We start from the raw sequence: 15,238 nt of genomic DNA, 5'->3' as shown, positions 1-15,238 counted from the left end.
TTGACCAATATTAGTGATAATGTTTTACATTTATTTATTGCTATCAGCCAATATTAAATATTTGATTATGGGAACTTGTTTCTACCTTAGATTTTAGATTTCCCCACCTCATTATATAGGGCGTCAAACTAAATACTTCATTTATATGTCATATTTTAAGACAATAGTATAAATATTTTTAAAATCTCATTCTAGAAAGCATTTTATTGGAGGAAAATGTGTATACTCCTCTGAGTGCAGGATGAGTCATGAATATTTGGGTCGGTTTTCCTAGAAGTAAATATTAATGTGTATATAAATGTGTGTACAATATATATATATATTTTTACTAGTCCATTAGCTAAAAAAAAGGGGAAAAAAACAAGAAACAGGACTCCAAAAATTGTTTTTTATTATTTATTTAACGGGATCATTAAATGTATAGTTCAATCTCTAGACCTTGTTGTTCCAAACTTTGTATAGTAACCATGACTCTCAAGTTCTAAAAAAAAAAAAGACCAAAAAGCACCATAAAAATAGTGCATATGACACTTTCAATATTTCAAAATCTTCTAAAGCTGTATGATTACTTTATAAGGAATAGAATAAAAAATTAAGTAATTTGTTTTGTGCACGCTTCGCCATTTTCATATGTAAAAGAGCAGCGTGGACATTCTGTAGGATAACTCCTTTTTGACTAAAATTTCATTATTTTTTTTTTAGGGTAAACTGTTTATGATGTTTTCAATGCCTTTTTTGTGTTTAGGATGGATGTAGGTGCGCTCGCAGGTGGGGACGGTGGCCCGAGAAGAGCGGATTCGGCGGAGGGAGGACTTGAAATTGTGCCGCTGGAAATGTACGACTCGGCCCGAGCAAAGATAGAAGCTAACCTCCGCTGGTTGTTCGCCAAAGCGTACGGTGAAGGTAAGTGCATCTCCTTTCTGCAATCCCTCCTTACAAAAGGTGATGGTATTGTGATATTTATAGGTTCCCCAAAACCATAGAAATACCATTCTTAGTGCTGGACACTGCGTTCTGGACACAACACAGTCACTCTTGTGTGACTTCTATCACACTGCTTGCTTTGGATGCTGGCAGAGATATATAGCGACTGGCATGGCGGAAATAGGTCTGATGTGGCAGAAGTTGTGTGTGTGTGTGTGTTTGTGAAGTTTCTTAGTCAGCAGTTCTCAGAGTCCTCAGTGACCACAGTTTCACACTGACCAGAAGAGAGGTTGGGAAAGGACTGGACATTCACCCAGTGCTCTTTAGTTGAGCCGAACCTTTGGAATAAATTATTGTGATTGATGCATGAACTAGGGTGATGCCAAACCCCCTTATGGAAGAAGAAAGCCATCGTGTTTGCAACTGACAATGAGCGCTTATCAGCTGGATTTTCAAGTATGTGAAGTTTATGGCACCATTGTTGCAGTAAACTTGCACAATGTTCTGGAATTAATAATTTATTAGATGCACTCCAGTCTGTTAATGTAAGGAACATCGATTTTACATTTTCACGCCCCTAAACATGACTCGGAAACTGTGATCATGTTGGTCAGACATTGGCCAGTGAAAGCTGCGATAGAGTCCAGACCTTCTGCCGTCAGTCTGAAGACTAGAGCAGCTTTGGAGATGAAGCTCATGTCCTCATATAGTGAGATGGCAGAATGTGTCTGTGAAGTTTCAGCTCAAAATCCCCCACAGATCATTTATTATAGCTTGTCAAATTTGCCCCTATTTGGGTGTGAGCAAAAACACACCGTTTTTGTGTGTCCCTTTAAATGCAAATGAGCTGCTGCTCCCGGCCCCCTTTCCAGAAGAGGGCGAAGTTTTAACAGCTCACGCTTCGGTTGCTCAACAACAACAAAGCTGGAGAATCTCACGCAGCCAAAATGAGGATTGTCAGTGACGGTGTTCAGCCTTACATTGTTCAAACCAGAGTCGACACTGATGGAGAGACTCAGGAAGAAGTTACAACTTTTAGAATGAAACTGGATGTTTCTGAACGGTTAGTGGATAAATTTATGTAGTTGCTGTGGAGTTGAATCAACTCATCCACTAGCATGTGCCGTCATGTTAATCTTTTGTGCAAATCCAGCATTGAATTGATTCTCGTTTGTGAAGCAGTCCGGCGTAAAATGACGCCATGATAACAACACTCTACTACAACAACTCTTCCTCTTCTCTAAAGCAGCCCAACATGGCCTCACCCCCTTTCTTGTGTGTTCTCGGGGACGGGGTTTATGTAAATTTTGGGGTTTGTGATGTCACCAACCCGGGAAGAAGCTCGTTGTAATCCCTACCAGCCATTTGTTGTAGTCCTTAAAGGCCCACTGAAGTGTCTTGGAACGTGCAGCATTATTCAGTGTGTTGACGTAATTTTAACTGAAACAGGAAGACAGGGCGAAATATATCGAACAGCCCCGCCCCTTTTTTAAAATAGCCAATAGCGTTTTGTTTATATCACAGCTCTGCCAGAACCGTTAAACTCAGTAAAACCTCTGTTTTTAATATCTAACCGTTTATCCTCCTAATCTCCTCTATATCATTTTAAAATACAGCATTCTGTGCAGAATTTAAATTGGTCCGATACCTTTCGTGGTCTGAGCCGACTCACGGATATGAACCGCTCTGTGCTCTCCTGTCTCTGGGCCAGAGCAGACTGTGCTCGCGCTGCGGCGGTTCACGTTATACTAATGCAAAAACGGACTTTATTGGCTTCTATGGAAAGCATATTTACACTGTCTGAATCGTTCCCTATTCTCTATATAGTGCACTGTGTGCCATTCACCATGTAGAAACTAGTAAATGTGTGAACAAATGACAGATTTCAGCCGCAGCTTCAGTGTCTGTTGATAGTGTAGGAGGGGGCGGGACTTCAGATTCTAGAGTGCGTTTGATTGGACAGAAGATTTGATGAGAAGCTGAAGTGCAATATGATGTCATGAAAATCCGTGATCCATTTTATCAGAAGTGAGAGACTGTATATTTTGAATAATTATATCTCCTAAATGCGAATTTTGTCATTGTTTTGGAACACACCAGCTTATTCATAACCTTAAGGCTAACATATTCATACTAAAAGCTAAAAAACGTACATTTTGATTTCAGGGGGACTTTAAAAAGCAAATTCTGTAAAAGAAAATATCTCCCTTTGCATTGAACTTTGAGCGTCATAACTTTGCAGATGTTGTTTATGCTCAAACAGCAACATCACACACTAACTGAAGTTAAAAAATTGTTTCAAAGTAGCTTTACAGAATATGCATGTGTCTACATTACAATTTAGAGTGATCTGTTATTAGAGGTGACTGTGTCCAAGTAATGTCCATATTTCACAGTTCTAAGATAATAAAAATCACGCAGTCAGTTAACATCATGTATTCATTTAGGCAGAAACAATGATCTCATTAAAGTAATTATTACAAATTATGAACATAATGATTACAGTATACAGAAAATTTGGCAGTGGTGCAAGTTGATTCAGAGTTGGCATCATCTGAAGTCCTCGCAGGGTTGGCGTCGTCTCTTCATAGGTGTTGGGGCATCTGAAGTCTTCGTAAGAGGCCGGATCCAAACTGGAGCTGCCGTAGTCTCTAGTTACCTCGGGATTGGCATCCCAAGATAAAACAGAAAAGCAGATGGAAAATAATTAGCGTAGCTGCTGTTCATAACATTTCAAGCATCTGATATAACTGGAGTACTAATGTACTCATGAACATTTGTGCATGTGAAACACGCTGGATTTGATAGGTGGGGGGAAAGTGATGATGATGGTGTGTGTTTTCTTCTAGCAGGGTTTCTTGAGTTTAATCGGGGGACAGAAATAACGGCGTCAGTGTTACATCACAAAGCCTACAGACTGAAATAGCTGTGTGTGATTGTGGGAGAGCACCGGTGTGTGAACGTGCATATGGTGTGTTGATACACCTGTGTGATGCTAAATGATTTCTGTTTGATGGTTAGTAACTGGAGGTCTCATAAATCTGGTGACTTCTTCAGAACAAAAAACATTAATCTCCATTTAGACTAAAGGTAAAAATAAAGGATCGACTGAAACAGAAAATGCTGATACGATAACCTGTATATATTTGTATTTTAGGACCAATAGGTGATATCATGGCTATGTGATTTTAAATTTACATATATAGTGCTTTTCACAATACTCATTGTTTAAAAGCAGCTTTACAGAAAATAATGATTTTAATGTTTGTAATATCTTTATATCTTCATGCTTTAGCAGATTAAAGTTGGTGATAATATAGTTTATATTTGGCAATGATACAAGCAATCAAGCAGTTGGTGTTTGCTATGTAGTATACACTCACTGGCCACTTGATATACAGTGGACCATTTTTTGCCTTCAGAACTGCCTTAATTCTTCATGGCATAGATCCAACAAGGTGCTGGAAGCATTCCTCAGAGATTTTGGTCCATATTGTCATGATAGCATCAGACAGTTACTGCCGTTCCTCCACATCCCAAAGCTGCTCTATTGGATTGAGATGTGGTGACTGTCAGTTTCAGTTTAGTGAACTCACTGTCATGTTCAAGAAACCAGTTTGAGATGATTTGAGTTTTGTGATGGTGCATTATCCTGCTTGAAGTAGCCATCAGAAGATGGGAACACTGTGGTCATAAAGAGATGGACAATACTCAGGTAGGCTGTGGCGTTTAAACAATATTTGATTGATACTAAGTGTGCCAAGAAAATCTCCCACACACCATTACACCACCAGCAGCCTGATCCGTTGATACAAGGCAGGATGGATCTATGCTTTCATGTTGTTTACGCCAAATTCTGACTCTTCCAGCTGAATGTTGCAGCAGAAATCAACACTCTTCAGACCAGGCAATGTTTCTCCAATCTTCTGTTGTCCAGTTTTGGTGAGCCTATGTGAATTGTAGTCTCAGTTTGCTGTTCTGAGCAGACAGGAGTGGCACCGGTGTGTCTGCTGCTGCTTCAATGTTGGACGTGTTGTGTGTTCAGAGATGCTCTTCTGCACCTCGGTTGTTATAAGTGTTTATTTGAGTTACTGTTGCCTTTCTATCAGCTCGAACTGGCCATTCTCCTCTGACCTCTGGCATCAACAAGACATTTTCTCCCACAGAACTGCCGCTCACTGGATATTTTCTCTTTTTCAGACCATTTTCTGTAAACCCTAGAGATGATTGTGTGTGAAAATCTCAGTAGATCAGCAGTTTCTGAAATACTCAGACCAGCCCGTCTGGCACCAACAACCATGCCATGTTTAAAGTCACTTAAATCATCTTTCTTCCTCATTCTGATGCTCAGCTTGAACTTCAGCAGATCGTCTTGATCATGTCTATATGCCTAAATGCATTGAGTTGCTGCCATGTGATTGGCTGATTAGATATTTGCGTTAATGAGCAGGTGAACAAGTGCACCTAATAAAGTGGCGGATGAGTGTATATCACCTGACGCGAGTATACTGTATGTCGATAAAGTAGGGCATATAAATATAATATATATATATATATATATATATAATATATACACACACACACACACATAGGAAAATATGTAATGTTTGGTTTTGTAATGTCTGATAAATTAATTGGAAATTATATAGGTATAGAATTATATTGATAATTTTGATAATTTCCCTTCAAAACGAGCCTTGTCATTATTACTTATAGATCCATATTGATCTGTAAGAAGATTTCTTTGGCCTTCACGACCTCATGCATATGAATGAGGGAACCGTATCTAAATTAAGTACCCTCATTTGCCTAATGTTTTAAATGGTCTGTGTTTGAACCAGAGCCATTGAAAAACTCATATTTAACGGCTCTGGTTTGAACTACTATGCATACCATAACCCTAACCATGCAGATATATCTTTTAAATAAACAAATCTGAATCTAAATGTTCAGTGGCTGTATGCACTCGTAATGTTTCAGAGTAATGTTGAGTTATAGTATTTGACTGATTGTCCTTTCTCAGAGACTTTCAGGGTCTGAAACCTGAACCTGCATCTTCAGCTCAAACAGAGATAAAGACAATTTGATGTGATGTTGTGGGTTCATGTGATGTTTTGCTCTTAAGCTCTTTGTCCAGTGTGGAAGGTGTGGTCAGATGTCATCGTGAGGGAAACCCTCCGTGTGTGTGACCCACTTCTGACTGTCAGCCTTTATTTATTAATGAGAAGTAGTGCACACACACACACACACACACACAGAGGAAACTGTCTGTGATGTGTGTAGATTTTTTTATATTATGTTAATGTTATAAAATATAATATAATTTATTTTTGTTGTAATATATTCTTTGTAGTGTAGTGTGTGTATATATAGTTTATATATTTTAAAAATATATATATTTTAATATTCTGGGATATCAAGGATTATCTATGCTGCAATCTATGTTGTAAGTTGAATAGGGAAGGCGTAGGACGTAGCATAAGCATTTTGAACTGCAAGAGGCGTTACACTTTCTTCGTAAGTTGAATTCAGAGGGCGGTCTGGTGGAAGCTACATATTTTACTTTATAACTTTTTAAATATGGATATTTTTCATACACAAACACATCGCTTCACTTCAGAAGGCCTTTATTAACCCCCGGAGCCGTGTGTGGAATAAGTTTTGCTTTGGATGGATGCCCTTTCTTCAGCTCATACTCGTTGGACCCATTCACTGCCATTATAAAGCTCGGATGCGTCAGGATATATTTTATTATAACTCCGATTGTGTTAGTCTTAAAGAAGATAGTCATATACACCAGGATGGCTTGAGGGTGAAATCATGGGATAATTTTCATTTTTGGGTGAACTATTCCTTTAAGACAACTGATCGATGCTTTCTGAGAATTGTTTACTCTTGCTTACAACAAAAACCCAAAATTTACAATCTAAATCACTTAATTACTTTCTCCTGGCGTGTGCCCGAGCATCTTTTCACCTGTGACGTGCAATCTTATTTCCATTAATAATTTTCGAGAATCGCTTACTCTTGCTTTGAACAAAACCGACCAAAATTAAAACACTTAATTGCCTTTAAACACTCAGACATGTGTCTAAATCAATGCTGCACTGATATGCTTCACAACACTATAAAAACAATATAGACAATATCTGAAATCCAGAGCATCACTTGTATCATCGTTATATATCGCCAGCCCAAGAACTTGCTCTATGGTAAAACACCAAGGCTTTATTGACATAACAGACTTTCTGTAAGGCTGCTTTGAAAAGATTTTATATTGTGAAAAGTGCTATGCAAATAAATCTGACTCAACTTGAATTTCCAAGTGGCAAATCCAATTTTCCAGCTTGATTTCAAACGGATCCTTTCCTCAGTCTCTTTCCACACCCTCAAAACAGATCTCACACATTCCCATCCATCAAACGCCCCACCAGAGCTTTAGTCTTAAGGCCCGTTCACACCAAGAACGATAACTATACAGATAACTATAACAATAACTATATTAGTGTCTACACCTATTCCAAACATGCGCTGCAGTTCTGTCAGCTGCCGCTTTAAATGCTTGAGCTCTTTAAAGTAGGAAGGATTCTGATTGGCTGTCAATGTTTTTATCATTCATCAGCTTGAAACATTTTTTCTGAAAGTGATTCTGATTATATCGTTCCTCCGTGCCATTTATCGTTGTAGTTGTAGGTGTGAATTCTACTAATCTTTTAGATTTAGAATTATTTTTAGAACTATGTCTTCATCATTATATTTATTGTCCTTGGTGTGAACGGGCCTTCAGTGTTGTCTATGTAGGATTTGTAAAATGCACACTTGCATACGTGCACACACACACACACACACACATCTCATCAGGGGTTATTCAACAGTCCGCCACTGTTAATCTTCCTCAGGCTTTAATCTGACTAGTTGACCTTTGACCTCCTACTTTAACGAAACCTCAAAATGACCCTTGGTGGAGGGAAAAAATATACAAAAACAAATCTGTAATAGAGAAACAGAAATTGTAAAGGGAAAAGTGCCATTTTAGCCTTAAACTGATACTCAACGGTGAGCGTTTTCCACCTGCAGGACTGTCGTCATTAACTAAAGCTGCTTATCATCTTGACCGCGCTCTCTTCTCACGGCTAAATCAAGCAAACAAGGTCAAACACATGAACAAATGAAATAAACATTGTGCCACCGCTTAGCTGCATTAGCTTAGCAGTTAGTTATAATTAGCCTAGCGCTGCAGACGTGAATGTATTTCCGTGGAAGTGTTTGTGATTTGCTTGTGTCTGATTCGGCTAGCGAGATGTTAGCCCTTGACGTGCGGCTAAGAGTGGCTAATCTCAAAATCACCTGTCTGATACTTTCATTTTCTGTCTGTGTGACATGAAATCTTCACATCTTTTTTCCTACAGTCTTTCTACAGTTCTTACAATCTGATTTATCACTTCACCTCTTACAATTTATTGATAGTTAGAAAAGAGATGACAGTCACATTTTACCTAAATTTAAAACAAACAACAACAAAAAAAGAAATAAAATTTTGCATTGAAAATGAAGCACATTTTAGGACCATTAAAATCATTAATAATAACAACAATATATTTTTATGCACTATAATAATATATATATTATATTATATTTTATACAATATATATATATATATATATATATATATATATATATATATATATATATATATATATATATATATATATATAAATTTATTTTGTTTTATATATTATATTTGAATTTTTCTACAATAATTATATTTTTCTTTTCTTATATATATGAATATGAGAGAGAGAGAGAGAGAGAACATTTTGTTAATATCTTATTTTTATAAATTATTTTTTTTTATTTGATATTTTTTGTTTTCATTTTAATTTCAAAGTTTTAGTCATTTTGTTGTGTTTTAGTCATTTTGTTGTGTTTTTGTCATTTTGTTATGTGTTTTTGTTTTATAACTATATAGTTTTTAATAAGTTTTATTTTTTAGTTTTATTTTTTATTTCAGTACTTCAGCTTAAACGAAAATGAGAAATGGAGCCTGAAATACTAAATGAAATATGTATTTTTATATTAAATTTTTTCAGGTAATGTTAATTTTATTTCAAAAAATGAAAATGTTTATTTTTGGATTTATAATAATATAATTGTAATATTATATTAAAATATATTGGTGTTACAAGTCATTAGTGTTATACTGGTTTATATTGGTTTGGTAAAAAATAGTATAGGTTGTCATAATTCTGTATTTTGTGTATAAAAACAAGCTCTTTCTCTTTGTGTGTTTCTCTGTCAGAGCACATCCCGACTGACCTGCGAGACCCGTTCTACACGGATCAGTACTGCGTTGAGCACATAAAGCCTCCGGTTTTATCGCTGCTGCTGTCCTCGGATCTCTACTGTAGGGTTTGCGGGCTCCTCCTGAAGGGAGAACAAGCGTCTGCACTCACCTCCCATCAGGCCGTCATCCAAACGCTCGCACGACGAGGGATATATGTCAGAGAACCAGACGACACGCCTGTTTCCCATGATGACCTCTCGTCCACCCCGATTAAGATGGTGTGATTTTTGACCTTTGACTTCTTACCTGAAGAGAGCACAGTGATAGAGGCTTGTGTTAAAGTGTGTCTAATAGAGCGCAACAGTCGGGTTCCAGAAGTAAAAATCCCATTAGTTTTACCCATAACAAAGCTGATTTTAACCTTAAAACAGACCTACCATGAGAGCTGTATAGAAGCAACAAGTCAGAGTGATTTCATACTTTTTAAAATGTCATGTTTAATTGCTGAAGAACTAAACTACCCATAATCCTCCTGAAGCAATATCCAACAATCAGACAATCAGGGATATATATATGTATATGTGTGTAGGATATACTAAGTTGGGGGAAAAAAATAAATAAATAAATATATATATATATATATATATATATATATACATAATATGATTATTTAATTTGCAGTGCAGTGCAATTCATTAATTATTCGAGTTTAATGTTGTTCAGTTTAATGTTTCGATTTATCTCAGGTTGACTTGGTTTGGTTCATGACTTACAGCTCTTTACTGCAGAATATCTTGAAATCACTATAGAGAAAATAAATGGGAAAAATGCTTCCTAATCCAAGACTGAAAAGTGAGCGGTCACTGCTGCTCTCTATTGTGGATCTGTGTGTGTGTGTGTGTGTGTGTGTGTGTGAGATTTGGAGAGGTGTATTTGAGGACAGAACTGAGGCACAGTATGACCATCTGCTCAAAACCTGCTGGGGTGTGTGTGTGTGTGTGTGTGTGTGTGTGTGTGTGTGTGTGTGTTTGTAGGTCAATGGAAACATCCATAGTGTTTCTCTAATGGACAAACATGCACCCAAACACAAAGTCTTTCATTTAGTTTCCATCACTAACTTTCAGAATGATTATATTTATGAGATGAGCACACATGAGCATCGCCACATGGCAGCACATCATTGCTGTTCGATTTGTTTTTATACAAGTACTAAAAAAAAGAAATATGAAATTGCCAATAATTTATCTACTTAATTCTGATCAAAACCACTGTATTTATTTCAGTCCATTGCCAAGGCAACATTTCTAATTTTCGCTTACATTTTTTAAAGGTAGGGTAGGCAATTTCGGAGAGGTTAGCAATAGCAAGTTAGCTTTGAAAACATGAGATCCCACCCTCCCTTCAGAGCTCTTGACTGCTGCAGATAGGTTTCGGAGTTGATAGTGTCATATAAACGCATAAATCCGAGTCTGAGGACTTGAACAGCTCCGGGTAGAACGTGACGGGTTGCCATCTCGTAATTATGGATACGACATAGTGTGAACGCAGCATAAGCTTGTTGTTTTGGTTCAGGAGGAACTGTAAAAGGCGGTTGCTGTTTGTTTGTGGTGCTCGGTGACTGACGTCTGTCTACAGCTGAATAGCTTTGACGATGTGTGATGTCTGCGCGAGCAGGCACGCGGAGGTATGGAAATACATATGTTGACAGACAGGTAGGACTGAATGCAATGATTGGACGAACATTTTTTGGTCCTGAGACTTCCACAGAATATATATGTACATGTTTTAATTAGCGCTGTCAAAATTAACTTGTTAACGCATGCGATTAATTTTTTTCTCTTTAACACGTTCAAAAAATTTAACGCAGCAAAAGGTTTTTTCCATCATAATTTGGCTAGAGTTACTTTATACGATCACGCTCTTATTCACGCAAATGTTTTTAAACCATTCAAGCACCACAAGACAAACGAGAACGTGCTGTGAATGTCGTGTCATGTGACACACACACAACTTGTGTGCATAGAAAGTCGCGCACCAGTATCGAGTTCACTTTTGCGCTTGAACAAACAATAACACACAGAATTATGTCAAAATTATGTTTTGTTGAGTATCCTCATAAGAGTAATCTTAAATGAGTTAAATAACGTCTTAAATGAACTTAAAGATTGTGAGAAAATGAGATGCACGTCAGATCCGCGTCATGTTCAGCAGCAGCAGCTCTTAAAGTCACAGCAGCCTAATAAACCAGTTGCTGTGATGTCTGTCATTAATGTTAATCAAAGAACAAAGGTAACAGAGAAAAAATTGTTATAAGTTCACTTAAATTAAAAGATGTTTTTTTTTTTTTTTTAAGGCTAATAAATGTTGAAATTGATAGCTTTTAGTTATACTGTAATGTTGAATGTCTATAATTAATATTTTAAAAAAATCAATTTCATCGAGACATCATTGATACTGACCTTCATTCATAAAAATATGCCATTAAACAAATATTTAAAATATACCGTCTCTAAGATGTTTCTACATTAATTTGGAGAGTAAAAATCTCCAGTATTTTAAAAAGCACTAGTTTTAATATTTAGACAACTTCTATTATTGATTGCTATCAGGATGTGAAGAGAGTTTCAACCACTATAACAAAAAGTGTTTATAAAACAAATTGCCTACCCTACCTTTAAGTTGGTTTTATATGTATGTTTTTTCTTTTAGCTTCATTTCAGTTACCTAAAAAGTTTTAATTAACTATAACAACACTGCTTCCAAGGAAAACCTGAAGGCAGTAATACTCAAGTATGATTACGAGAACTTGTGCATTCTCAGCATTGCCAAAAGAGGCACTATAGTGGACATTAGCACAGACTTTCTTTTTGTATGGTCAGTTTAAAGAGAATTTTGCTGAGCATGTTGACATCAGAGTAATAACACATCTGATTGAATGCAATCAAATCGCCCCTTTGAGCTCTGAGGTTTGTGTGCGTAGTGTGTGTTTCCGGATGAACTCCCTCCACCACAGACACACAGACTCCTTTCCCATCATTAAACGGAGGCAGTGGACTTTCTGTTCTAGTTTCCATTCTTCTGCTGCCTGCTTAGCAGCCAGTTCCCTGACAAATACTTGCACCATGACTCTGTGTTCTGTCAGGCGTGTGTGAGTCTGTGAGATACTGATATTCTCCTTATATGGCTGAATCTGTTGAGTCTTCCATCTTGTTGAGAGATTATGTAAACTGCTCTCTCTTTCTTACAGTATGTTTGGAATGACATACTACTCATACTAACACTGTTTTACTATCAATATGCTGTACACTGTAAAATTCCCAGAGTTAAATCAACTCTGCTTCAGTGTTACTTTAACAACATTTAGAGAGGGACCATATGTACTCTGAGCAGAAATACAAGTTAATGAGATATTTAAGCAATTAATTAAGTGATGATTGGACATTAATGATAAACACCTGCTGTTAACAAGCAGAATCACTGAAGAAAAGAGAAACACAAGAACTGACTTCAGCCACAGCCTTAGATGAAATCAACTGAAGATAAAAGACATTAAATCTCTCAAGATCTGATTAAAAGATCTGATTCACTTATTACTAACCAGATTGACTTTATTTCTGTCACACGTCTAAAGAAGTTCTTATTGAGAATTAACAGAGGTTTAGATGTTGCTGTTTTATTGGTCAAAAAAAGGTTCCACCATCATGGTGATCAGGGTTTGTTTTAGTTGGGCTCTTGACCCTTTTACGTCTTTAAAACAATTTCCGTTTGAGAAATTGCAATAGTGTTTCATAGCAAACACTTGTACATTGCTAAATCAAAAGACTGGAGGAGCAGATCAGCTTGAATTTTCTGCTTGAAAGCCATTTCAAATGAACATCACAAAGAGGTCTCTTTCTCTTTGGTTTCTTGACCAAGATTCGGCTATTACAAAATCAAAAAAAAAAAAAAAAAAAAAAAAAAATCCATTAAACAAACGTCACTGTAATGCTTCAATGCTGAAAATGAATGACTATTACCGCTCAGGCTTATACATGAAAACATAGCATACAATCCTCAACAGTATTGACAATAATTATTCATACTGCAGTGCATGATGAGAGTTTTGTCCTATGGTGATACCCAGCATGCATTGCAGTGTGAAGCGTTTTTTGTATCACCATTGTTGAGATTCATATGCTGATTCTTGATGTCTGTGTGTGTCTAAATGATGCAGGAGTTCAACATTTTTTTTATGCACTACATGGTTTTAAAATGATTCAAAATATGTTTGCTGCAACACTTTCCTCTCATGCTGTAGTTTCACAGGGTTGGTAATGCAAAACCAAAAAGTATAAATGACAAAACATATGATCAGTTGCTTTGAATGTAATCAGGCCATCTCACAATGACTATACCATCATATAAAAGCAGCAAATATCTGCTCACTGTAAAGCACTGACCTCACTGCTTTCCAACAACATATGCATTGTTGCAGAGAAAAATCTAACATAGAAAGACAAGGGTCAAGAGCCTAACTTAAAAAAAACAACATCTAAACCTCTGTTAAATCTCAATAAGTACTTCTGTAGACATGTGAAAATAAAGTCAATCTGGTTAGTAATAAGTGAAGCTGGTAATGCTGTTTGTGGAGTTGTTTATTCAGATCTTCAGAGATTAAACGATTTTTATCTTCAGTTGATTTCATCTAAGGCTGTGGCTGAAGTCAGTTATAGTTCTTGTGTTTCTCTTTTCTTCAGTGGTTCTGCTTGTTAACAGCAGGCGTTCATCACTAATGTTCAATCATCACTTAATTAATTGTTTAATTATCTCATTAACTTTAACTCTGCTTCAGTGTTATTTTAACACTATTTAGAGAAGGACCATATGTACTCTGAGCAGAGTTGATTTAACTTGATTTTGTTATGTATGTATACTGTGCACAGTATGCTAGATTTTTGCACACAGAAAGTATGCACTGCGTAGTTTGGTAGAATTGTGAATATAGTCGTTTTCTCATGTTATTTATACAGGGAATCATCTGTTTGGGTAATTTGTTTTGTGTGTGTGTGTGTGTGTGTGTGTGTGTGTGTGTGTGTAGAGTTCTCATATTCCGCTGATAGACGCTCTGATGATGGCGTACACAGTGGAGATGATGGCTGTAGAGAGAGTCGTAGCAAGTGTCAAGCGCTTCTCCACCTTCTGCGCCTCTAAAGAGCTTCCCTTCGACATGGAGGACGCCATGCTGTTCTGGATCAACAAGGTCTGTTTTTGTTACTGTACCTTTAATATATCTAATACTAATGTTGTATATCAGACTCTTTATTATGTTGGAGCAAAATCATGGTAGCAAAATCATGATAGCAACATGATAAATCATGCTAGCATCATGTTAAAACATGTTAACTTGTTAAATCATGTTAGCAACAAGCTAACCATGTTAACAACATGTTAAAACATGTTAAAAACTGTTAGAAACTTTTTTTTTTTTTTTTTACTTTCTCTGAGTAAAACTTTCAAACTTACAGAGGTTCAAAGTTATTTTAAACTTTCAGACCTGGTTTTGTCAAGCCAACATCAAAGTTAGTCTACAAACTTTACAATCTAGATATTATTAGCTATAACATGCTAGCAACATGTTAGTTTATGTTAGCAATGTGTTAAACCATGCTAATTCATGTTAGCAGTGTGTTAAAACATGTTAACAAAATGTTAATTACTGTTAGCAAAGTGATAAATTATGCTAGCAATGTGGTAAAACATGTTAATAACATGTTAATTAATGCTAGCAAAGTGTTTAAACATGTTAATTCATGTTAGCTATAGGTTAAAACATGTTAATTCATGTTAACAATGTGGTAAAACTTGTTACCAGCATACTAATTCATGTTAGCAACATGTTAAAACATGCTAGCAACATGCTAATTAATAATACTAATTCAACATGTTAATTCATTATAGCAAAGTGTTAAATCATGCTAGCAATGTGTTAAATCTTGTTAGCAGCTTGATAAATCATGTTAGCAACATGCTAATTCATGTTACTAATGTGTT

General features: G+C 36.4%; 1 protein-coding gene across 1 annotated transcript in view; it reads left to right on the top strand.

Moving 5' to 3' along the window:
- The window catches only part of camsap1a (calmodulin regulated spectrin-associated protein 1a), a 28,420-nt gene that overhangs the window by 1,692 nt on the left and 11,490 nt on the right, over window positions 1-15,238 (top strand). Inside the window, exons 2-4 of the mRNA XM_051878149.1 lie at window positions 746-903; window positions 9,224-9,486; window positions 14,286-14,447. Coding sequence (XP_051734109.1) covers window positions 747-903; window positions 9,224-9,486; window positions 14,286-14,447 — 582 coding nt within the window. The 5' untranslated portion in view covers window position 746. The remainder of the gene's footprint in view (window positions 1-745; window positions 904-9,223; window positions 9,487-14,285; window positions 14,448-15,238) is intronic.

This window comes from Ctenopharyngodon idella, chromosome 21, assembly GCF_019924925.1.
Source record: "Ctenopharyngodon idella isolate HZGC_01 chromosome 21, HZGC01, whole genome shotgun sequence".
Classification (NCBI taxonomy): Eukaryota; Metazoa; Chordata; class Actinopteri; order Cypriniformes; family Xenocyprididae; genus Ctenopharyngodon; species Ctenopharyngodon idella.
This window is presented reverse-complemented; position numbering and strand designations above follow the sequence as displayed.